Consider the following 26,426-nt stretch of genomic DNA (forward strand, 5'->3'; position numbering starts at 1 on the left):
GTTCTAAAAATAGCACAACTAAAATTTTTTTTTTTTCTGTTGCTATTCTTTTTTTAATCACACTTGCATTTATATAGATTTAAAAATGACAATATCTTAAAAATAAAATAATTAGTTTAGATAGTTTTAGGTGAACTCTGACCTCTTCCAGTTCAAAGGTCAAAGGTCAAAGGTCAGTGTTGTGCGCATGACAAGACTTTGGCGCTCGTGCAGGGTAAGCTAGCGGGAGCAGCGGAGATGATGGAGCTGAATGCGGTTTCTAACCCAAAAAACATGGCAGAAAAAAGAAAGAAAGCTCATCATTTTCACAGTGAATGGGAGGAAGAGTTCTTTGTTACTACTGTGAAAGAAAACTGCGTGTGTCTCATTTGCGGGGCGACGACAAAGCGGCTCAATGTGGAGAGACACTTCACTACGGGTCACAGAGCTAGCATGCTAACTGCCATGCTAACTAGCATGCTAACTGCCCACCGGGAAGCTACGGGCAGAAACAGCCCGTGAGCTGAAGGCAGCTTTGGGTAAGCAGCAGTCTGTTTTCACCAGGCCGGAGGAAAAATCCCAACAAGCAGCCGAAGCCTCGTTTAGAGCTCCACATTTTCAAACAGATACCAGATGTTGTCAGGGGCAATATGGCGGTGTCATGGCAACGGTAAATAAAAATATTGATTTTTAAAAGTGTAAAAGATTCTCAAAAGTGTGTTCATGAAATGTAAACAGATATAATTTTGTTAAAAATGCCGCAGATTTGTTCATTCATTTAAAATGTGGTAAGATTTATTCAAAAATATTCAAACATTACATAATTGATAACTTTTCCAAACATAGTTGATGATGTGTTTAAAGGCTCTTTGTCAGTGGGAAGTGAAAATGGAACATTTGTTCTATGAAATGTTGTAGAAGTGATCATCTGAAAATTTAAACAGTTGCTGAGATTAATAGAAATTAAATGTGTAATATTGATTTTATCTGTTTCCCACCTTGTTAAGTCATTGTTGATAATTATTGTGAGAAATCACTAACGTGATCAGTGTCTTCACATAGATGAGTATCATTAATCATTAATAATAATAATATATAACTAAAGGCAAACTGAGCTCATTTGTTATTTCAGAGGAGTGTGACAGACTGGTAGCCCTTCGTCTGACTCAGTACCATGAAGTAGCTCTCAGTTTCTAAAAGGTTGGTGACCCCTGCGTTAGATGTATGTCTGTCTCACTCTGGACAGACAAACACAGACGGCATATTTCCCGACCTGTTGTTGTGGTGTTTCTTTAGGGGAAATATTAAAACACAGACAGTAGAAATGTGCAGCAGGAGGAGAAACCGTGCAAAAGACAGCTGGAGATGCAAACCTGTGAACACTACATGTTGTGAACACACCAGGGTTACTGGGCAGGTGTTAATCTGTAGACAGGTGGGGTCACGGCCCCCCTTCAGTTAGTTTACCTGCTGTCCACGGCCTCTTTTACACCTTCTTCTTGGTAATAACTTCTGACCCAGTGCTCTTCTTTACTGGGTCACATGTCCTGCAGCTTTTGCAGAGGGGGAGTTTCTTTTTATCTCTGCAGGCAGCTTATCTTAGTGTGGCAACAAAAGTTCTGCTGCTTCCCCATAAGATCCATACTGGGGGGGTTCACTCATGACTGTGACTCTGTGATGTGCACTTCTGAACACTGGCTACCTGTCAGTGTGAAGAAGGCCCCCACCACAGCTACCTGCTGACATGTGGCCTCTGAATGCTGAGAAAGAGAAACACGTATTTGTAATCTGGACATTCGGAAACTTTTTCCCTTTTCAGTCTTGGTTTTATCGCAGAGACTTTCATGGAAAGATTTAAAGTCATTTAAACTAATCTCAAAGAATAGAAATGATGCTTTAATTAGATGCTGTTGAAGAAGGGGGTTGGGGAGGGGAGGGGGGGTCCAGACTTTAGTTTGGGCCTGTCTTTGTACCTGGATGATTCAAATCCACAGACAGATTGTGTTGTGCCGTTTGGGGAAGAGAAGCTGAAAGTGCCGCAGGATTATGAGGAGGCAGCGAGGGAGCTGCTACAGCGATCACATCTCTCTCAATCTCAGGTGTCGGCAGCACAGCCCCCCCCACGCCCCCCCCCACCCCCGCGCCGAGGACAAAGAGATGGTGTGTGTGATTAATCTGGATATGAAATGTTTGTGTGGATGCGCTTTGGTAAAGGCTCAAGGGAATCCTGTGAGATACTACAGAGCAGTGTCTGTTAGTATTCTCTTCATGCAGGCAGACACACACACACACACACACACACACACACAGGCCTCGCAGGTGTTTCTGTATAAAGCTGGATGTTTTAAATCTGACCAGAGGAGTTTTTCACCTACAGCCCTGTAAAACAAGCAGCACATTGTTCGCCTGTAGTTTGTGCTTCTACAGTTATTGTGTGTGTGTGTGTGTGTGTGTGTGTGTGTGTGTGTGTGTGTGTGTGTTGTCTCTATTTCTCTTAATGACATTTCATATTCATGAGTGTGCAGTGGAGAGGCCGGGGTTAACTGTGAGCTGGGACACACAGTCACAGTTTCAGTCAGTCAGACTTTCATTCAGTCACTCCGACAGCAGTGACTGAGCACTAAACTAAACTAAACTGATATTATTATGGATCATATATTACTGGCTTTTCTTTTTTATGGGAAATGCTGTCACAGCTCATGGTTCAATAAGCCCTGGATGTCTCCTTATGGCTTAAAGTTAAAGAGACTTCATCAGGAAAACTACACAGCAGGAAGGAAACCTCTGCATGTTAAACTGCACCTGCATGTTTTGAGAAAACATTTTGTCTCCACTTACAACAAAACCGGTCGGTTATATGCGTGCCAGAAACATCAGTCACATCTTTGCTGTTACATCATGGCTGATAAATCTGAACTTTGAAGAATGTGAAAAAGTTAGTTGATCTTTATGATGGCATCCATCCTGTAGCACACACAGGGTGGGTGGACACACTGAAGTCATTACCGTCTCCCACTGAAAAGACACCAGCGCCGCTACTGCAGGTAGAAAGTCTGTCCCGACGCCTCGGCTGTAGCTCAATCTGTTCAGTAAGCTGACAGCGCCGGCAGTCATTAGCCTAATCACATTCAAATTATTCACCAGGAGACGCTAATTTATCAGGTAGAGTTGCAGAGAAAAGGCAGCGGAAAAAGGCCTGAAAAAGAAAATGTGTCAGAGAGACGCTGATGTGTGTGTCCATTCAAAAACACCGGTAGTGTTCTGATACCTGAGACACCAAGACTCACCAAGATGTCCGAGAGGCCTGAAGCTGTGTGTGTGTGTGTGTGTGTGTGTGTGTGTGTGTGTGTGTGTGTGTGTGTGTGTGTGTGTGTGTGTGTGTGTGTGTGTGTGTGTGTGTGTGTGTGTGTGTGTGTGTGTGTGTGTGTGTGTGTGTGTGTGTGTGTGTGTGTCCTGTTAACTGTTTCTTTAACAGCACGTGTGTCTGTATACACGTTTTTCTTTTTGTCTGTGTTGTGTGTGTGTGTTGTGTGTCTGTGCACATGTAGGTGTATGTTTGGGTATGCATCACTCTGCCGCCAGAGGCTGTGCATGTTAGTGTGTGTGTGTGTGTGTGTGTGTGTGTTGATGAGCAGCCTCTGGGGTCCATTATGACTGTGACAGCCCCGCAGCAGCAACAAAGCAGGCAGCCAGATAACTTATGAAAGCGGTTTAAAGCTAAATTGAATCCACAACTTATGAATTATTAAACTTATTACACCTCTGTGAAGATCGCTAAACTCCAAGACACAACAACAATGGCCTCCTTTCCTCCGTCACTGCTGGGAAGGGAACTGATTTCTAAGCATTACCAGTCAGGAAGTGCTGCATATTTCAGAGTTGTTAGACGACACAGCTCGTCGTCAACCAGAGACCACAGCAGGAGGTTAAAACCACCACTGCTTACGTAGGCGACCTCTAGCGGCCGTAATGTGACGTCGTATGAAGGAAATCCACTTGGGAGGAGGTCGAGGTCGACTGCTGTTCGTGTCTGCAGCCATTGGCTGTCTGAGGTGATCTACTGGACCAGTTCCAACACTTTCAGCGCCTACCAGTCATTCAGACACCAGGATGTGAACCTTAAAGGGTTAAGCTTTAATGCTGCTTTAAGCTGCCACTCAGGGGGTCCTCGTGGAGATCAGAAGGTTCAGAGTTGCAGTAACCTCAACTCTGATTTATTAAACTGAATTTATAAAAGTTTGAGGTTCTTCCGGGGGAAAGAAAACTGCTTCATGTTGTGCGAATCATCATCCAACACTTAGCCTGACAGACTGAATGAGAACAGCATTTAAAGAGCAGCTTCCAGCGGCCAACAAGTTCATGAGAAATGGGAAAATGTTTGACTGGACGTGATGATATAAGAATTTGTGAATGAAGAAAGAAGCCCTGCAAGCAGATGTTCACAACATGAGCTGGTAGCTGGTAGTCAGTGCTGATCATCAGATCCCAGACCATCACAGGTCACACACTCAGACTCACACACACTCTCAGTCTCACATTCAGCTCAGCTGCATGACTTTGGAGTGTGGGAGGAAACCCGTGCACTCACAGGGTGAATAAGAAGCTGCACAGTGACAGTTTTAACCAATCACATCTTCCTGACTGCGGTAAAATTAAAAGCAGGAGTTAAGCTTGCTGACAGTATCGTGAAACACGGCCTACATACTGGAGCTCGAGTCAACAGCTACAAAAACAAACTATTGCAGTTTCTTTGCAACAGTGAAATTGAGACTTGAAGGCAGAGTGTGAATGTAATTTAAAGAAGAATTAAAAGCACAGCGTAGGAGATAAAGGATTTTGCAGGACACTCTGCATTTTAAAATCCTTTCCAACTGCTTAACTCATTTGGTGATAGTAAGCTGGCTAAATAGTCAGCTTCAGGTGCTGAAAAGTATTAGAAATACTTATTTATTCTGCAAGTTTAGCAGAGACGTTTATGATTAAGCTGTGGCGTAATTGTCCCCGATTATAATGGAACTTAATGACACTTCTGCAGGAGGCTATGAAAGTAGTTGAGAATTGGCTTATGAATTGTTAAAGTTATCCCACCCCTCAGATGGAGCAGAGGTTGTAAAGTAGGACACATCCTCTCCCCTCAGAGCCACAACAACAGCCTCGGCTCCACAGCTGCTGTCAGACTGAGTTAAAGAGTGCGGATTAGCAAGATACTTAATATCCTCATAGATGAGACCTTAAAACACGTGAAATTACGAAGTGCTTCAAAATATAACTACAATTATGAACTCTAAAACACTTAGTAAGAAACATGTTCACAGATTAAGGTGACCCCCCCACGCATCGTCTATTCCAGACTCGTTCTCACGCCGGCAGAAAATAAAGCAGCAGCAACAGTTCTTTCCTACGCAGGTGGATAGTGTGCGCTGCCATCGCCCCCTACAGGCAAATATCAGTCAGTCACACCAGCCTAGAGAGCACCTGAAATGCTAAATATGTAAAATACACAAATGAAACGACTACAGAGCGTTAGAGATGATATATACCATAGTTCATTTCTTCTCTTCTCTACTGTTTTCCTCTGACCGTCCTCCTTCGTTCTCCAAAAGAAGCACAGATACAAGACGGAGGAGGAGAAGGAGGAGGAGGAGGAGGAGGAGGAGGAGGAGGAGGAGGAGGAGGACAGCCCGGGGAAACACATTAAAACCTGCATGCCTGCAGGTGGCTCACATGTGAAGCTCCTCCCTTCCTCCAGTAATGATGCACGCTGGCACCATCTACAGGCTTAGTTATTTGTGTGTGTTATCTTACTACATTCTACTTTCCACGTCACTGTTTCAGCCCCTTTCCCCCCTTGGACCTCCTCCTGTGTCTCTCCTAAATGCCTTTGAGTGGCTGGCTGACTGATCTGAAGGTTGACGATGCTTGAGAACAGAACAGCTTGCAGAACTGCAGCCTGTGCTCCTAATTCAGAAGCTTAAAAGTTCAGTTTTAACCAGACACCTGTGGAGATGAGAGCAGAACTGAATATATAGCTCATCAATTATTAAAGCCCTCACATCCCTCTGCTAGAGATGATAAAACAGGACATGTGTTCCCCCTGTGACATATAACAGGGAGGAGAGTAACTTCATCAGCACCTTACAAATGGCCTGACAGGAAGCTAGAGTGACTGATCTGGACTGTTTATCCAAAGTGGATGCAGCTGCACTTGTGATGGTCCTAAATAGATGAAATATGAAAGAAGTTTTTCAAGAATTTACATGAACAATGAAACAATTTTACACTTGTCAGCTTTCAGACAGGAAGATCCCCTGCAGCTGCTCCTGATCAGTGAGAGAGGAAACCTGAAGCCACTGCTGCACTTTGTCAGCCTCACAGTGTCAAAATCAGCTGTTTGGTCCTCAAACGATGACGCTACTGGTTCCCTCCAGCAGCAGCTTCGCATGTACTGGGCTGGTCACTCTTTCAAAATAAAGCTCGCTGAGAATCATTTCATACGTGTGAGTGTTGGGGCGTGCATGAAAGGACGAAGTGAGGTGACCTTCGCCGTCATGGTAATAATGAACTTGTGGGTAACGTTGTGAAAGGGATGCAGCCCGGTTAGGTTTAGGAAAAGATGATAAACTGGGTTATAATTATGTTAGTTACACAAGTTAAGTTATGTATGCAAGTTAAAACGTAGTCAGGGTTGACTACGGGGGTCCGCTGTGTGGAAGTCCTGTGTTTCACACATCCAACCACCTTGACCTCCTCTCTCTTGTCACTCGCGTTCAGAAATGACGCTGGGGGGAGGGGGGGTGCTACAGCGCCATAGTCTGGCGTAGCTGCTGTATTTGACACATTGGTAGTGGCAGCAGGTTGGTATTCATGCTTGACTCTTTGCTAAAACACCTGTAGGTGGTACTGTGTGGAACTTTTAGGGCTCACCGAAGTCTTTTGGATTCACACTCTGGGATTTGTAGCTGGGAGTGGACTGATATTAGAAACACTAGTGTGGTTATCTGTGGAAGAAAACAGGCATTAAAGTAAAAACAGAAATAGGAAGTACTTTTTCTGTGTTGGAGGCTTGTAGGATTCTCTAATTCATAATAACCGACAATATAAAGGAGGACCAATGTCTTAAGGAACTAAATCCTTAAAAAGCCAGCGCACCTTCATGCCTATAATAATGACAAATTACAAAAGGAAGTGAGCTTTTTAATGGTGCTTTGGTTTTTCTGCAATTCATTATATCCAAACAGCACAGCCAGGACATTAAGTTCTTCACCATCAGTGTGTGGGGGGACTGTGGAGAATCGTTGCTTGGTTTCCCATCATGGGGAATGTGCAGAGGAGGCCCATATGAGATTTGATTCATGGGTCAAGAGGGAGAAGAAATCAGGCATCAGGCATGAGCAGCTCTCTCAGTCACGTACGATGCTGCAGAGCGAGCAGGAATCATTTGGTTTCCACACGCTGGTATGAGACCATCTGACATTTCTGATGCTGAGAGGTTTTGGCGGAGGCAGTGATGATGTCTCTCTAACAGCTGAGTCTGTTAGCGTCGTCACCATCGAGCAGCTTGTTGTTGACGCTGCTGATTTGATCATCCTGCTCATTTTGATAACCACAAACTCACCCGTCAACAGAGGGTTGAAGCACCTGAGGTCAAACGTGACATTTATATTGTTTTATGATGGTGGTTATGTTGCTTCTTTAGCAGGACAAGGGTGAATACAATGGAAACCAAAAGAAATAGTGTATGACATCGTATAAACGTCTAAAGCTTTGCTGTGTCTCTGTTCTGTGCAGATGACGGGCCGTATGGAAAAACAAAGGACATCTCTGGGCCTGAACACACCATGGCTGCAAGAAGACACAGTATACCAGGTATATTCAACATCCATCCATCATCCATCCATCCATCCATCCATCATCCATCCATCCATCCATCCATCTGTCTATCTGTCTAAACATGCTGCAACGTGATCCTTTGGGACAACTGCACCTGATCACAGTAGGTCCACTAAAAGAGCTTGTTTGATCCACTGACAGGCTCAGAGTGTTATTCTAAGTGTGTGACAGCATCATGGAAAGGATCCCTACAGAGAGAGACCTGGAAGATCCTTTTGGTTTAACCACAAACAGCACACACACCAGACTACATTCACTAAAACAGGGGTTTTAGAGAACAGGACACAGGAGCTGCTGCCTCCATCAGTCAGTGTGTTTGAGTTATTCTGTGACTTTGGTGTTTTAAAGGGAACTAACCCTTTAAAGCACCAAAGTTCTGTGAGGTCAAATTACTGTACGGCTGTTTCTGGTTAAACAGAAAGGTTGTTACAGTCTGTCTAAAGGCTAAAGGATTGTGCTGCTGGCTCAGGTGATCTTTGTAGAAGGATAGTGTCCCATAGTAAAAAATGATGCTCTGTTTCAAATTCCATTCTGGTTTTCTTTGCTTTCTTCTTTCACACATCACATCTCCTCCGTTTTCTGTTTCTGTTGTCGTCCTAATCTGTCTTCATGGCTCCATAACTCGGCTCCATGCTCCGTTCCAGTGTCACCTTTGTGTTTGTCTCCGTCGTAGCCACATAGCTGTTGCCTCTGTCTGTTTCCTTTTCACTATTACTCAGTGTGTGTGTTTCTTTGAGATGGATGATATTCAGACTTTCTCCCTTTGCCTGATCATTAGTAGACATGAAAGAACTTTCCTCAGTTCTCTGTTTAAGAAGCCGTTTCACGACTCTCTCTCTCTGTAAAGATCTTCTCGTGTGGATTCTGTATCTCCCTGCGTAGCCGTAGATAAAACTTTATGAATCCCAACACGGTCGGTTCTGCATCTGTGGAGCAAAAACCTATTTTGTGATGGATTCAGTTCAGAGGATGTTCACAGCATCAAACTACATTTGTAAAAGCTTTGGTGCTTTTATGCAAATATGAGCAGAACAAGCAGTGTGTGTGTGTGTGTGTGTGTGTGTGTGTGTGTGTGTGTGTGTGTGTGTGTGTGTGTGTGTGTGTGTGTGTGTGTGTGTGTGTGTGTGTGTGTGTGTGTGTGTGTGTGTGATAACTGTGGTGTGAAGCACCTCACTGATCCTCAGTGTCGTCTGGGGGATTTACCTAATCTAGCCATCTATCACAGCAAAGCTTCATCTCATCTGTGTGTGTGTGTGTGTGTGTGTGTGTGTGTGTGTGTGTGTGTGTGTGTGTTTGTGTGTGTGTGTGTGTGTGTGTGTGTGTGTGTGTGTGTGTGTGTGTGTGTGTGTAAATGATATTGATACAAATTCAGACAAATGGGAGGACGGCTGTCTGTCTGTCACCCAGCTGCTCTGAAACCCCAGAAATGTTTAAACTCGCGGTGTTCTTTTAATCTGCACACACACACTGCTGCTGTCAATCTCCCTGTATAATCCCAACTGAATTTCATTCCTTATCATTTCATATATTAATTATATTCTAATGTTTACTGCTCAGATTTGGTCTGTTATCAGTACTAACTGCGTACTGGCCCGTGATGAGAAGGTGGGAGGTCATTCCTGCCTGTTGTACCAGGCTGTTATCAGATTGGCCCTCAGGTCGCTCGTTGACCAGTGATATTCCATTAACACCAGATTATTTCACCTTTAGTTGTTATTTTCCTACATGTGCCATAAGCACACGTCAACAGTGTTCATATGTAGTTACTCTCACCGCCAGAGGGGCAAGAGAACATCTTCACACGGCAGATTTATGTTTATTTAACTTGATGTAACTGTGATCGTCACCAAAGACCAAACCTGTACTCCTAAACCTTTGTCCAAACCTCCTGTAGAGGATTTCACCGTAGAGACACAGTTTTCATGATGCTGTTTGATCAGCACAAACATTGTGCAATATATATGAACACAAACATATAGAAAGAAGTGCAGCAGTTAGTCTGGGGACATTTTATACATTTTTTCTTAAGGATCCAAGTGTCCTCTCCCACCGACCAGGTGCAGCCAAAGTGTTTCTTCAGGGGCGTTTCCTCCCTGACAAGTGATAATCTGTTCGGGACCATCACAAGCACAAAGCATCCACTTTGTATAATCTCCCGTGTGAGACAATAACAAGTGAGGAAGACTTTCCGGACACCTGCACGGTCACTCTGACTTCCTGTCAGAGGTTTGATGTGCAGTCGTGCAGACTCACACCAGAGGGAACCTACAGCGTCGTAGCTCGAGGAGTCGGCCCACTGACAGAGCTGCCATATCTGATGAGTTATTGATTATTGCTCAAAGTTTGATCTTCAGAGGCTGCCCGATGATGTGGACACAACCTGGTTATGTTTTGATGAAGTGTCAGATAACTGCACGCAGTCATGGAGAAACTTTTACCATGAACTCTTAACTTCAAAGCACCAGAAGGACGAAGGTGCAGCGAGCTCTGCAGCCCTGCAGCGCTGCTCCCCAGTCAGCCCATTAAGTTGTTTACCTCCTCGGGCCTCGACGCAGCCCCACAGTAACTGGATGCTGCTGTTAGAAAAGAGGTTACATGTAATTTTTCAGGATATTGTGATGCCTTTGTTTATACAGTCGTTTAATTAAGTGTTGAGGGAATATAGCACTGTACAATAGTTTTCAGTCCTTCTGCTGAAACTGGTGAGAGTCCACCATCCCTCCCTCCTCGTTACCGCAGTCCACAGAGAACCCCCTTCAGTGGGTTTGGTGGATGGTTGTAGCTTCACACAAGCTACCGACTGTTGATCAGCAGTCCTGGTTTCTGTTCTCTCTGGTTCTCTACGTGGCTTGAAGATGGCCCCCAGATATATATTTCTTATGGACACACTGTTGTAAGGTATAAATTTATTATATCAGCACAGATGAGTAAAGTAACAGATGTATGGACATATTATTTGTATCCTCAATGTGACACTGTGGAACCTGTTACAGTAAAAAGATGTCTAAAGACTCCTGTTACGACAAAAACATGTCCTCTGACCTGATGAACCTACGTGACTCTGCCCATCCTCGCTCTTTCACAGGGGCCAGAGCGATCTGTATTTACATTGGTGACCTCTAGCGGTCGTGGTGATTATGAGGAGAGCAAAGGAGGCAGTCAGGTGATGAACAGCAGCAGAATCCATGTAGGGAGGAGGATGGGATGGATGGACTGACATACATCACGTAGCGTAACTTTGCGTCCTTGAACCTCACAACTTAACTTAAATCATCTGCTGCTATGCTGTCTGAAGAGAGGGCGCTGAGAGGATCATATATGTAGTTTTGGGCTTCATTGGAAATCAGCATATTCTGATGTTTCAGTATGAGGCGACGAATCCATCACACATTATATTATGTTAGATTTTAATAGTCAGTGTGATTATTTAATAATTGCATTTGAGCCTCCCTTTGTTCTGATCTACCTTCCTTTAATTTGGTGGTTGATTTGATTTTAATCTGAATTAATTTACTGAAATCCGTCTAAACTGTAGCATGTACAGTAACAAGCAGTCTGCTGTCTAAATAATCTACTACATGTAATGTTTTATCTCTTCATAAAGTCTTGTCTCTGTCATAGAGAATCTGTTTTCATGCACATAATGAAGAGCGGTGTGACCGTTATTTATATTGGCCGTTACTGATGATGTGCTTTAACCTTTCCTCCCTGCCAGAACCTATTCAAGAGCAATGACAGCATGGAACAAAGAGGCTTTGTTAATTCTCATTAACTGATGCTTATCTTATCTGATCTTCACATTTAACTTTCATTCATTTCAGCTGACTGGCTTATATTGAGCAGGAAGAAGATCGGTGTCTCACTCAAGGACACGCAGCAGCAAACGTCTCTTAGTTTATCTTCTTGTATCTCGGCTTCCCTTTAATCTGGGATACAGAGAGGACGGAGGGCGGCCACTAACCATGTATCTCTCTGCTGTATTTTGTGTCCTCGTTCCCTGTTTTGTGTGTATGTGTGTATTTGTCTTTATGTGTGTGTGTGTTTTTGGTTAGAAGCTCTGCGGGGGGTGACCATGGTGGAGCTGGTGAAGAAGGAGGGCAGCACACTGGGCCTCACCATCTCAGGAGGAACCGACAAGGATGGGAAACCGCGGGTATCGAACCTGCGGCCTGGAGGACTGGCGGCCAGGTGGGCGTAACACAGATGAATAGCACTCACTTTTAAGGACACTTCACTTATCGTGTCGATGCATTTCTGCTTTTCATGTGTCGTCGACGGCATTTAGTCTTGACTGACTGATATTCTTCAGAGAGAGTGTGTCGCTTTATATATATATATATATATTAAATATATTATATATACACACACACACACATATATATGTGAAAGATGAACCCCGACGTCTTCCCAGAGCTGCGCTTCGATGTGTGATTGCATGTGAATGCATGTGAGAGTAGTGTTGGAGCGCTTTGAGCGGTCTAAAGGACTGGAAAGGTGGCTTTTGGTGCCTAAACTGATTTCTGAACGTCGACACAGTGGTTCCTCATCAAGCTTTATTTTGAAAGTGTAACTGGACATTGTAATATTAATAATTCTAACTTGACCGTGTACTGAGAATGTGTCAGTCTGACATTTTCGCAAAGCAAATGGTGTTAAATGACTCATGAAAACATTACAATGCTGAGACACAACGCGTGAAATGTCCCTTTTCTGTTCAGGAGTGACCAGCTAAATGTCGGTGACTACATTAAGTCCGTGAACGGCATCAATCTGACCAAACTGCGGCATGAAGAAATCATCAGCTTACTGAAGAACGTAGGAGAGAGAGTTCTGCTGGAGGTGGAGTATGAGCTGCCCCCCACAGGTACATGTCCAGTCCAACATCAGCACTGCTCACACCTGTCTGCAGGTCTGACAAGGTGGCTGGTAGGTGGTTGGGACAGCAAAGTAATACTGGGGCAACCGCACCTGATCAATATATAGAAATATAAAGATATAACGGCTGTTTGTGGTTAAACCAAAAGGATCTTCCAGGTCTCTCTCTGTAGGGATCCTTTCCATGATGCTGTCACACACTTAGAATAACACTCTGAGCCTGTCAGTGGATCAAACAAGCTCTTTTAGTGGACCTACTGTGATCAGGTGCAGTTGTCCCAAAGGATCACGTTGCAGCCATTGCAGCCCGTTTGGTGGCTGCTGGCTGAGGTGATCTACTGGACCAGTTCCAACACTTTTACTACCTTCCAGTCACAAAAATTGGGCCTTAATCCTTTAATTGTACAGAAGTAAATTCCTCTACACTACGTTTCTCACTCTTTCACTAAAGTTAATAACCCCACCCCTCCCTGTCTCTCTCTCTCCTTCTCAAAGCACCAGACAGCACCTCAGGGGTTATATCAAAGACAATCGACATCTGTTTGCACAAAGAAGGGAGCAGCTTTGGCTTCGTCATGAGAGGTAACATCCATACAAATAAGTAAATGACTGTAAGTTTGAGATTTTTAGAATAACACTCTGAGTCAGTGGATCAAACAAGCTCTTTTAGTGGACCTACTGTGATCAGGTGCAGTTGTCCCAAAGGATCACGTTGCAGCCATTGCAGCCCGTTTGGTGGCTGCTGGCTGAGGTGATCTACTGGACCAGTTCCAACACTTTTACTACCTACCAGTCACTCAGACACCAGGATGAGGACAGAGAGGGACCAGGGGGAGAAACACCAGGTCTCCTTCAACATGATACACAAATAGTTAGTAGATAGTAATAGATAGTTCAGAGGAAGGTTACAGTGAATGATTTCTGCTGACCATGACTAAACCACACAGCGACACTTTAGATTCATGTTCTGTCTGCAGGAGGCCAACACCTTCCACTGTTTACTCTGATAATCACCTTGTCCTCTGCTTGCAGGTGGTACCCACGAGGACTGGCACAAGTCACGCCCCCTAGTGGTCACCTACGTCAGGCCAGGTGGGCCTGCAGACAGGTACGTGCTGCCTGCACACTCACGCAGTCATTAACCCACATATGCTGCAGTGTTCATATTCACACACACACACACAGTTACACTGAGACGTATACAGTAGGGGCTAAAGAGAGGCATCACAGGGTCTGTTTTAGAGGTGAAAAGGCCAATAACTTCCAAAAAAGGTAAAAGCCAGAGGGGCTCTGAGTTTAATCTAAGAGCAGCACGACTCGGCCAGCTCCAGTCAGGAGTTTGGGAGATTGGCCTGTGCCTTCATGCGTAGAAAGCCCAGGGATAACGGTGTCATGTCCTGTGACTGTCACTGGTCTGTTGACAGTTGTGTGTGTTACTCATAGCTGCAGCAGCATGAATCATCTCATATCTCTTTAACGTTGTCATCATGTGTCTGTCTCAGGCTTCATACTGAATAAACAATACGTCACATTTTCATGTAAATGTCGGCTCTTCGACTGTAACGCAGCAGCGATCTGACCGCCGTACGTCCACTCAGGGAAGTCATCCACAGAAATTCAGACCTCGTGTTGTCAGTGGGAGAAAGATGTCAGAATACCATGAAATGAGCTCCGTGCTGGACACAGACGATGGATTTATCAGTATCATCAGAATCAGAATCAGGATCAGAATCAACTTTATTAGGTCAAGTTTGTACAAGCAAACAAGGAGTTTGACGCCGGTGCAGGGGGGGGTATTCACACATCCTCTCCCTCACAGAAGTACAGAAATAAACTATACTACATAGTTAAGATTTAACCCAAACACACAGATAAAAGCATTTATATTTTTTGAACAAATATAAAAAAAAAAAACATTGGTTTGGTGCGGATGGTGGGAGGTGGACCCCCCCCCATGAACGCAGACAGATGGTCTCTTCCACTTCCTGTTTGAGGAGCATGAGATGCCATTTTAACCTGCTGCACATCTTTTGGTCAGGAGCAAGGTACTTCATACTTTCATACTTTCTAATGATGCAGGAAAAACAAGCTGAGTCATCAAGTGGAATAAATAAAACAGGATGAAACTGAGTTGTGTCTTTACTGAAAATGTGTTTGGACGCTACCTGAGGGCACATTACTTTAGTGCAGCCATCACCTCATTGGTGTATTGTCCTGGTTTGAAGCCGATGTTCTCCTCAGGCCCAAAGACTCGTTCATGAGCATTAATAGTGATGTTTGAGTCCAGCACATTTAGATCCATCCAGCTGAGACAAACACACCTTCTCCAGAAGTAACCTGAGCCCAGTCTGATATAAAACAGTGGTGACCAGATGAGCCGATAGGACTCTACTGAGCTAATAAATCAAGTGAGAAGTCGACTCGTGTTCTCATAAACTCTTACAGTCTTCTTCAACACAGCAGGAAGTTCATTTAGTAAATTATGGTCCACTTAGAGGAAGATAGACCAGGAAGAGGGGGGGAGCTTCAGAACAACTGTCCACAAACCAGTGAGCGATGTCACAGTGGACACGTCCTCCTCCTAAAGCTCTGCTGTGTGAAGAGAGAAGGGAAAGATTAAAGATGTGAAGTGTAGCTCTGTTCTCTGATCACTCAGGAGCTTTAATCATTTGATGCTAGACTTTAGAAGGAGATGCTATTTTTGTGGTAGTGGCCACTGTCTGTGGAAAAACTGCATGCAGCAGTAAATGAGGACAGAATAACATCAGTGATGCTTCTACAGATGTAACATCTCCACAGCTGTTTCAGTGCCAACCAAAGCTGCTGGGTTTACACTACATACAGTCTTATTCTGGTTGATCCTCCACAGATGACTGACTGGAACAAGACCCAGATTAAATTCTATCTTACTATTGAGTTATTTTGCCCCGAAGCTCATCAAACACCCCTCTAAAGAAAATCATCTTCAAAATGTGGGTCAGTCCAGGGGAAACGAATGAGATATTCATGCTGCTTTATATCCCATTTATATGCCAATTGGAGAAAACTTAATCCACAGCAGCATACAGTCCCAGGAGTGCCCACATTTTGAGCATTACCCGGTGGGAATTAAAGCACCAGCTCCGAGAGTGCCGGGGAGCCGTGCTGCTTTATGCCGGAGCACAAAGAGTCTGTTTTTACTGCAGCATCATGTGAAGAGGAAAAAGACCGAGAGCCTGCAGGCCTCCAGCGGGCTGAATGTCAGCGAAGTCCTTAAGACTTTGTTTCAACCAACTGTTTATGTTAAAGGGAAAATCCACCCTAAAACACTGTTAAATCCACCCTGAACTCCTAAAATAACAGCTGTGGGTGGTGTACCATTTCTGTCAGTGCAACAAAAGATTGAGATCCTGATCAAAGTGCAGTGAACATGTGGGCTGCAGTGTTTTTGTTGTGTAAAAGCTGTTCTGGCTGCGTCTCTGTCCACCTGTTCGTCAGGTAGATCTGTTCTTCTGACAGACTTTTATTGGTTTCCACACGTTCCCTGTGAAACCTCATTCCTTTTAAGATGCTTGTGTCACGTGACCCGTTTCTATCCTCGATGAAGCTTTTTGGTCTCAGCTTGCATCATGTTGTTGGAAAGCTTCGGGACTATTGGCGTCATACTTTACAACTCCTGGCTGCTGCGATGGCGGCGGCTCGGTGTTACTCACACCGAGGCATCGAGCAGAAAGCATCTCTCACTGCAGCACGGATGAAAAATTAAAAGTGCTGCATATCCATATTTGGAGGAATTGATAATTGCCTGAAATGTGCCTCTACAAAGGGTTTCTGTAGACCAGGAAATTAGCATAATTTACATGAAACCAGATCACATGACCTGATGTCTAATCTGGATGTGTTGTGTAATGTTGTGTGCCGTGAAGCTTGGCGGTATCATCTGTCATCTTAATGTTCCTCTGTGTTCGTGTTAAGCAGTAATGATGGCTGAAGAAGAAGGATGGGGAAGTAAGAGAAGAGAAATTAAAGAAATAAGAAGAAGGGAGGAGATAAATAAGATGAGGGGAGGTGACAGAGAAGGGCTGTGGTTGAAAAAGGTTTTCTTCGTCATGATCTTTTGATTTGACTTTTGAAGTAAAACTTTTTTAATCATTTCAGTGTTGGTACCAATAATTAAGCTTCCATCCAGAACTCATCAGGTGAAAGAGATGCAGGAAGTCAGAGCAGTGATCTGTTTTTCTTGTGTTGGTCCCAATCCAGGCTGGAGGGGTCAGAGCGAGACCACACTGGATAAAAGATTAATGAGAAGAAAAGAGAAGAAGAGATAAGCAGCAATAAGGAAGAAAGGAAGCAGTTTGTTGTTTTCAGCTTTCTGCTTCTGAATTCTCATCTTTAATCACTGTTCTACCTGTGTGTGTGTGTGTGTGTGTGTGTGTGTGTGTGTGTGTGTGTGTGTGTGTGTGTGTGTGTGTGTGTGTGTGTGTGTGTGTGTGTGTGTGTGTGTGTTCAGGGAGGGCACGCTGCGCCCCGGTGATCGTCTCCTCAGCGTGGACGGCGTTCCGCTGCACAACGCCAACCACAGCGACGCCCTCAGCGTGTTGGCTCAGTGCGGCCAGGAGGCTCTGTTCCAGATAGAGTACGACGTCACCATCATGGGTGAGAGAGCTCACACACACACAGTCATAGAAACACACACACACACACAGTCAGTTATCAAAACACACACACACACAGTCAGTTATCAAAACACACACACACACAGTCAGTCACACACACACACACACAGTCAGTCACACACACACACACACACACAGTCATTCAGTCACACAAACACACACACTCACTCACTCAGTCATAGAAACACACACACACACACACACACACACACAGTCATAGAAACACTCACACACTCACACACACACACACTCAGTCACCCAGTCACACACACACACACACAGTCATAGAAACACTCACACACACACACACTCACTCACTCAGTCATAGAAACACACACACACAGTCAGTCACACACACACAGTCATAGAAACACTCTCACACACACACACACACACACACACACACACTCACACACACTCACACACACACACACACACACACACACACACACACACACACACACACACACACACACACACTCACACACACACACACACACAGTCAGTCACACACACACACAGTCAGTCACACACACACACACACACACACACACACACACAGTCATAGAAACACACACACACACACACACACAGTCAGTCACACACACACACACACACACACACACACAGTCATAGAAACACACACACACACACACACACAGTCAGTCACACACACACACACACACACACACACACACAGTCATAGAAACACACACACACACACACAGTCATAGAAACACTCACACACACACACACACACTCACTCACTCGTTCCTCCTCTTTACTAAAATGTCACTGAGATTAAAATCTGGCTGTGGTGCTTTTCGTCGCTGCCATCTTTGTTTGCCGCCTCAGACTTGATGCTTGATCTGACTCTCCCAGAATGCATTGCAAAGAGTCCCCGGTCATCACATGTGGTGGCGCTGCTGGTGATACAGAGGTTGAAAAGTGCTCTGTGGTTGTTTGCCGTGCGTCCGGTCACACAAAGAGCCGAATGATTCACTGAACCCGTTTCCCCAAACAGACACGGTAACAAACGCCTCCGGTCCGCTATTAGTGGAAATTGCCAAGTCGCCAGGAGCAACACTGGGCATCACGCTGACGTCAGCCAATCATCGAAACAAGCAGGTCATCGTCATCGACCGGGTTAAACCTGGCAGCGTGGTGGACAGGTACACACACACACACACACACACACACACACACACACACACACAGTACACTACAGCATGTCTGACTTCTAATAAACTTCAGATGAGAGAAGCTCTGAGCTGATCCATGCTTCCCTCAGTTATCACCATGTGCTCTCCTGAGGCTTAAAGCAGCAGCGACTCGCCTCTTTTGGTGCTTTTCCACTAGTACCTAATCGACTCGGCTCGACGCGGTTTGGTTGGTTTTCCATTACAATTGAGTTCCACCTCAACGTGGGCAGGGTCGTCATAGTCGTCATAGCAATGTGGGCCGAAACTGCTCTGACGTCATTTGTATGCGACACACAACACAACTAAGAACTCGTTGGACCACGGTGTTGGTTTACCGGCAGACATTTTCGACTCAGCTCGCTTAGAACCCCGGCAGAAGAGGTACTAAAATAGTACCTGGTACCTGGTACTATCACCTGGTGGAGAACCAGAAAGACCGAGTCGAGTAGGTACTAGTGGAAAAGCACCATTTGGCTCAGCCTGGTCTCACCACATGGAGTGTGAACAACACCGATGTCTGACACCGTTTCACGTTTCATCGCGACTCAGTTTTTGCTTTTATTGTGTCATTTCTTGCCTTTTGGTCTCAGCTGATTTATATTGTGAAGAAATAATCTGTCCTTTTATGTTAATCTCATAAAGAAAACAAGACACTGTTACTTCACTTCTGTAATTAACGCACTTATTTCAACCCAAATCATCATCTTGTCCTAAATTTAGAAAAATGCCACGTTAGTTTTGGTGCCGTCACCTGAAGTGTTTCTCAGTGGGCTTTATTTTGAAAGGGTATCCAGATGTTGTTTCTTGGGGGAGGTGAACACCTGCAGACAAAACTCAGGACAGTTTTTACTCATCCGCTGCTTCACAGTTGATCAAATCCATTTTGAATATTGTTTTGTTATGTGATTCAAAGAAGGGTTAGTTCATTTATATGAAGGCATTTTCACTTCATGTTGGATCATTCTTATGGAAATGTGTTATTTGGAGGCAGGAAGCAGCATTTACATCCACTCAGTTTTCCGGTTAGAGAACTTGTGACGTCATTAATATCCAAACCAAATCTATGCAGTTTGGGTTGCAGATTTGCAGCGGCTGCATATTGAAGCAGCATATTCTCCCTGTCTGCAGTATAACTAGCACAGACAGCAGGAGACGGGATACGGCCCCCAGCCTCAGTCTGCCTCTAAAATATACATGAAGCACTTGAACTTCGTGTCAGTGCTCAAACGAGCACTAAAGTCAGGCGATCAGGTTCCTGTGGAGGTCCAGGTTCTGTCACTTTTCATTCCCACATGGTTACAGAATCATCTTTAAACTCTGAACCGCAGTCTGAAAGGCAGAAACACCAGACGGATCTTCTCTGCATCACGCTGAGAAAAACATGTGTAGCCTGCATGTGGTTCGTCAAACTGAAGACAAACAAGTGTTTCTGCTCAGAAAGTGTTTTTAGAAGATAGATTCATAATGTACCACAGTGTGACCTAATTTCAGGCTCATATCTTTGTTCTCTGAGGTGTGAGAGAATACTAATAAATCTTGGTTTTCTAAAGCAATTAAGTTAATAAGATAGATTTTAGTGTTAGCTGACTCGGCTCATATAATGACTGATTTTTGGGAATAATTTGTTTAAATAATTTACCATAATTTCATGCATGTGTGTTTAAAAAAGTTCATGGAAACTTTTGAGAATGTGTCGGTGTCCTCTGATTGGTCGGTATCAGTCTATAAAGAAGCGTCCTCTGATTGGTCGGTATCAGTCTATAAAGAAGCGTCCTCTGATTGGTCGGTATCAGTCTGTAAAGAAGCGTCCTCTGATTGGTCGGTATCAGTCTATAAAGAAGCGTCCTCTGATTGGTCGGTATCAGTCTATATAAAGAAGCGTCCTCTGATTGGTCGGTATCAGTCTATAAAGAAGCGTCCTCTGATTGGTCGGTATCAGTCTGTATAAAGAAGCGTCCTCTGATTGGTCGGTATCAGTCTATAAAGAAGCGTCCTCTGATTGGTCGGTATCAGTCTGTATAAAGAAGCGTCCTCTGATTGGTCGGTATCAGTCTATAAAGAAGCGTCCTCTGATTGGTCGGTATCAGTCTGTATAAAGAAGCGTCCTCTGATTGGTCGGTATCAGTCTATATAAAGAAGCGTCCTCTGATTGGTCAGTATCAGTCTATGAAGAAGCGTCCTCTGATTGGTCGGTATCAGTCTATAAAGAAGTGTGGGTGTGTCTCCTCAGCAGACCACAGTAGCTCCTCTGGGGAACTCCACCGTCGAACTGAGGTTTAGAAAAAGCGGCAGCAAAGAAACCACTTGTTCCGTCTCTCGTGTGTTGTTGCAGTCAGTTTCCTCCCCTAACGTCCTCACCTGTGTTTCACCAGATGTGGAGCGCTGCATGCCGGAGATCACCTGCTGTCCATAGACGGGACGTCGACAGAACACTGTACGGTCCTGGAGGCTACGCAGCTTCTAGCAAGCACGACAGAACTGGTGAAGCTAGAAATCCTCCCGTCCCATCAAACGAGGCTGACTGGGAAACAGCACGACACAGGTGGGTGTCCCAGTACGACACAGGTGGGTGTCCCAGTACGACACAGGTGGGTGTCCCAGTACGACACAGGTGGGTGTCCCAGCACGACACAGGTGGGTGTCACAGTACGACACAGGTGGGTGTCCCATTACGACACAGGTGGGTGTCCCAGTACGACACAGGTGGGTGTCCCAGGTGGGTGTCCCAGTACGACACAGGTGGGTGTCCCAGCTGTGTCTCTGTGAGCTCCACGTCCTCTCTGTTTGTTACAAGAAACACTTTTCACCTTTTAGATTTTGGGATCTAAGAGCAACTGGAGGTTGGGATGCAGTCTGTGGGAACCTTCCTGCCACATGAGCTCCCTTCATGGAGAGGGTTCGTTGGCCTTCACATGCCTCTGAATGGTTAAATATTCTTATTGTTATGTTATTATGAAGAGCAAGTTGAGCAAATGCAAACTGTTACTGTTGAGGCGAGCCGGCCAGAGCTCTTTGTACTGAAGTGAATGAGAGTCAGTGACTATTTAAACTGCAGAAGGTCGTGTTTTTAGTCCTCAGCATGAAGAACACAAGACAATAGTTCTGACATCAGTGTTTAGATTCCTTAATTCAGGCTCCCTGTAAAAACCACCACAAAGATTCTAACAGATCAGAGATTCCTCCCATCCTGGTGTCTTTCCTCTCGCCAAACAACCACTGAGGAATATTTTGCGTGCGACAGCAACTTTGTGCTTAATTATTGGAAGGAGTGTTTCTTCATGCGTAACCAAGTGACGGCTCTTCATCTGCGGCAGAATTAGTGCCAGTGGATTTAAGGGGAAGCGCTGATTCCAGCGGCTGCTTTATTATCCCAGGTTAATGCCTCGTAGCTGGAGGCTTTACGTGTGACAAGAGAGCACACACACACACCATGACATGCATCCAAACACGTGTACACACAGGTTCACACACATGTAGAGCGTGTGGTAGAGAAACGTGTGTTTGTGTTTCTTAATGCTGCAGTTTTCTCTGACCTGATTAGAAACTGGTGAGAGGAGGCGGGATTTAAAAAAGAGGCTGATAAACACAGAAAAGAGACAAGTTCCAGACTGAAATAGACTAAAACCTCCGCCTGACGGAGTCTGTGTGAGGGGAAGGTTTCATCTCTGCATGAAGACGGCAGGAAGAGAGAAAGCTGAAAAGAGAAGCGATGGATGAATGAGGACGGAGTGACAGGAGGTGTGAAGGCAGGATGCTATTTAATTAAAGTCATTACAGCTCCCTCACATGCTGTCACACACTGCTTCCAACCTGAAACCTCCTCCTCTTCTTCTCCTCTCTTTCATCTCCATCCTCTCTTCTTTTCATCTTGTCTTCCTCTCTCTGCCTCCTCCTCCTCCCTCTTTTCTCCTCTTGTCCCCTTCATCTTCTCTTGTCTTAACTTTTCTCTTTTGTTCCTCTATCCCTCACTCTTCCTCTCCTCCTGCTCTGTTTCTTCCTGTTCTGATCTGTGCTGATGCCGCTGGTGGAATGTAGCTCAGTACATGTACTCAGGTCCCACCGTCTTCTTCCTTCTCCTCCTCCTGCATCTCAGATGGAAACCTTGTCCTGTTTATCTGACAGCTTTAGTTACTTCACAGGTTCACATTTTAGCACATAAAACATGTTGTAAAGTATTCTGCCCAACAATAAAAGCTGAAATCAGCTGTTAATTAATCAGTGGATTGAAAATGAATTTGATGATTGAGTCATTTTTCCTGCAAAATCCTTTCAACAGTAAAATCAATGAGGAAAAGAATCTACTGATATCATAGTACAGCAGAGTGTTTTCACTGTGTGGTCTTACCTGAGTGTTTCCCCCAACACTGGTTCAAGGAACAAAGACCAATAAACTGTATTTTTAGAAAATAGGAGAGGCTACACATGAACCAGCCACACACACACACACACACACACACACACACACACACACACACACACACACACAGATACACTCGAAAGGTCGCATCTCATTTAGCCTCTCCTTCATTTGTCTCTGTGAAGCTAAATTCATTCTTCCCTCCTTCTAATCACGGTTGTGTGTGTGTGTGTTGGGGAGTGAACAGCTCATTAGGAGGCTGATGGCCTTGCAGGAGACCTTGCGGTCAGACCGCCGCTGCTTTATTAATAGACACTGATTAAAGGTTTTGCAGGGTGTGTGTGTGTGTGTGTGTGTGTGTGTGTGTGTGTGTGTGTGTGTGTGTGTGTGTGTGTGTGTGTGTGTGTGTGTGTGTGTGTGTGTGTGTGTGACTGCAGCCCTTTCCTGTCAGCAGATCTGTCTCTTCGGTGCGTTTGGCTGGACGTGATGACTTTATTCTTTACTCTGGGAGGATGAGACAGGAAAACGTTTCCACGTCTCTCAGATGTCGCCCTGAGGCCACCCAGCGCTCGTCAGACCTCCCGCCAGCGGGCCGGTTTAGATGAGACGCCTCACATGTCGAGGAAACAAAAGCTCTGCTGGATGGATGTGGCAGCACGGGGCAGCTTATGATCGGCTTCAGAGCGGAGATCAGTGTGTGTGTGGAGAGGAATCACACGTGAAGCTGTGAAGGTTGTCAGACGTGAGCCCTGACTGGATGCCGATGCTCTCACTGGGAGTTTCCCCAGAAGAGCTTCTCCTTTAACCTCCTGTACAGATGGGACTGCAGCGTCAGACACGCATTCTGTGTTGGTCTAATAAATGGAAACAGAACAAGATCGTCCCATTATGATGATCTAATACGATATAATAACTGTGCTGAACTACAGATTGGTGTTTTTAGAACACACTCACAGGTGTTTATGTCTCCATCCATCCTATTCTTACACTCTTCAGTGTCTGTGAGAGATCTATAAATGAATAAACATCTGTTTTTAATCACTGAACCTCACTGACAGTTTGTGAAGCTCAAAGTGAGACACTGACACTTCGAGGGTTGGAGTCACGAGTAACTAATGAACTTGTGTGTGTTGCAGTGAAGGTTCAGAAGTCGGACCACCCCCACTCCTGGGACCCCTGTGTGAACTACTGTCACCCTCCAAACTCCACCCTCTGCAACACGAGCTCCACCCTCAACAAGTCATGGACCGCCTCCAATAACAACACCATCAACAGCCTCGACTACTGCAAGTGTAAGACCTCTTTCTGTCTATCTTTCTTTCTTTCTTTCCTTCTTTAATCCCCATCTTCTTGCCGTCCTTGCTCTCTCGCAGCTCTGGTATCTGCCAGTTTCTCTCCCGGCTCCACGACTACGTCAGGCCCCAGCAGCCAGAGCTCCAGCACCCTGCCCAGGCCTACAGTTCCCATGAGTCCACGTAATTCGCTGCTCAAACGACGGCAGAGGAAGAAAGAGCACAAAAGCTCCTGTAAGCTCCAAACGTCTGTCTGTCTGTCTGTCTGTCCAATGATGTCTCTGAAGGAAAATGAATAACCCAAAGATCGTTCTAACTGTGTCTGTGTGTGTTTAGTGTCCCTGGCCTCCAGTTCGGTGGGTCCGGGCGGTCAGGTGGTCCACGTGGAGACCAGTGAGGTCGTCCTAACAGGCGACCCACTCAATGGCTTCGGTGTCCAGCTGCAGGGAGGAATATTCGCCACGGAAACACTGTCCGCGCCCCCACTTATCCGATTCATAGAGCCCGACAGCTCTGCAGAGAGGTGAGCACACAGACGGACAGCTGTTCCACAAACACACTAACTCTGTGTTTTTAAACCTGGGCCCTGAAAACTGGACCTCACTTGAGATTACTAATATTACAAAGATAAGAAATAAGACTATAAGATAACAGAACCTAAGGTCATGCTGCTGTGCAACAGCTGGAGGAATACTGTAGTGTACTTCGTAGTACTGCAGTGTAGTGTAGTGTAGTCCAGCTGTGTTTGGCTCTGTGTGTTGTGTTGTGTGGGTGTATGAACATTTTCCAGCATTTATTGTATTTACATGAGTGTAGGCGGAGTTCTCCAAATATCAAAGTGTGTGTGTGTGTGTGCTGATTGATGTTCCCATTGTATTAACAGCTTCTCTAAGTGCTGCCTGTGTTTCTGCACCCTGAGGCCACACTCCCTGCTCCATTAGCAGCCACACTAACAGCACTAATTAGCTAGCTCTCCCTCGCCCACGCTGGAGGAATCGATAAGTACCTTCCTCCCTGCTTGGACAGGGTGAATCTAAATCACCACCCTGAGCTCCACCTGACCACAACTCTTGGTCTTGGTCATTTTAAATATTTATAATTGGATCAGTCCTCAGAAAACACATTTCTACCCATTAGCAATGTTGATAGTCTGTAATATTTAAACTGTTCCCCGCTATGTTTTTCTTTGAAAGTTAAACTTCAACATTTGGCGCAGACACGAGCAGAAGTAGCTTCATCGAAAGCCTCAAAGGACAAAGGTCTGCCTGCAGCACCTTGAAAGAAAAGTGCCTCTAAATGTCCAAACATGTTAACGTGTAAACCTCATTATGCTGCTTTGATTGCTGGTTTCATTACAATGAAACTGGTGTAGTGTGATAACAAGTAGTGACCCACTTCAGAACATGTCAGGAGGCAACTGCAAGCAAGGTGGGCTCGTCGTGACACCACAGTGACTGAGCAAATAAAAAAAAGGTCACATGCTGATCAGTCATAGGGGGGGGCCAACGAACAGCTCAAAGTAACTGAGAAATAGTTCCACGTGTGGTCAACATCATCACACAGCAGTTTGAAGATGTTTCTTGAATCCTCCTCCTGGCTTACGTCTGTCCATCAGGGCTGCAATAAGACACAGAGCTGTCTGCAGCACGTCATCCACAGATACAGTTAGTCACTGGTTTAATGTATAAAGGCTGAGAAAACTACCCACCCAGAACCATGTGATATCTAATGTAGAGTTATTGATGACAGTGTTTCCTCCTGCTCCAGGACATCAACATGTCGAAACATTTGCATCAATAAAAACTGAGCAGTTATATGCACACTCACTTCAAGCCACAAAGGCTTGAAGTGAGTGTGCATATAACTTCTCTGCTTCAACTTAACATCTAATATAAACACAAGGATGAATGAGAAGCAAGAGGAGAGAAAAAGAAAGAGGAGAGGATACGAAGAATAAGAGTGAGACAGAAACCAGAAAGGAGGGAAGAGAGACAGTAACTCTAGAATAGAACGATGGTGTGTGTGTGTGTGTTCCCTGCCAATCCAAAGGGTAGTACCTGTATGAAGGTGAGACCAGGTTAAAGTGAGACAAATCACTTCATTTGTCCTCCTGTCCTCCCGTCAGAAGTCTCCCCGGTGCAGAAAGAGATAACTGCTGTCATCATGTTGACGTCTG

General features: G+C 45.0%; 1 protein-coding gene across 1 annotated transcript in view; it reads left to right on the forward strand.

Annotated features, from left to right (window-relative positions):
• grip2b (glutamate receptor interacting protein 2b) overlaps positions 1–26,426 on the forward strand; it is a 138,940-nt gene that overhangs the window by 93,763 nt on the left and 18,751 nt on the right. Inside the window, exons 2-12 of the mRNA XM_070841834.1 lie at positions 7,768–7,845; positions 11,922–12,057; positions 12,588–12,733; positions 13,240–13,326; positions 13,777–13,852; positions 17,234–17,379; positions 18,424–18,571; positions 20,974–21,143; positions 24,095–24,250; positions 24,332–24,484; positions 24,587–24,773. Coding sequence (XP_070697935.1) covers positions 7,768–7,845; positions 11,922–12,057; positions 12,588–12,733; positions 13,240–13,326; positions 13,777–13,852; positions 17,234–17,379; positions 18,424–18,571; positions 20,974–21,143; positions 24,095–24,250; positions 24,332–24,484; positions 24,587–24,773 — 1,483 coding nt within the window. The remainder of the gene's footprint in view (positions 1–7,767; positions 7,846–11,921; positions 12,058–12,587; positions 12,734–13,239; positions 13,327–13,776; positions 13,853–17,233; positions 17,380–18,423; positions 18,572–20,973; positions 21,144–24,094; positions 24,251–24,331; positions 24,485–24,586; positions 24,774–26,426) is intronic.

The sequence above is a fragment of the Pempheris klunzingeri genome, chromosome 2, assembly GCF_042242105.1.
Source record: "Pempheris klunzingeri isolate RE-2024b chromosome 2, fPemKlu1.hap1, whole genome shotgun sequence".
Lineage (NCBI taxonomy): Eukaryota > Metazoa > Chordata > Actinopteri > Acropomatiformes > Pempheridae > Pempheris > Pempheris klunzingeri.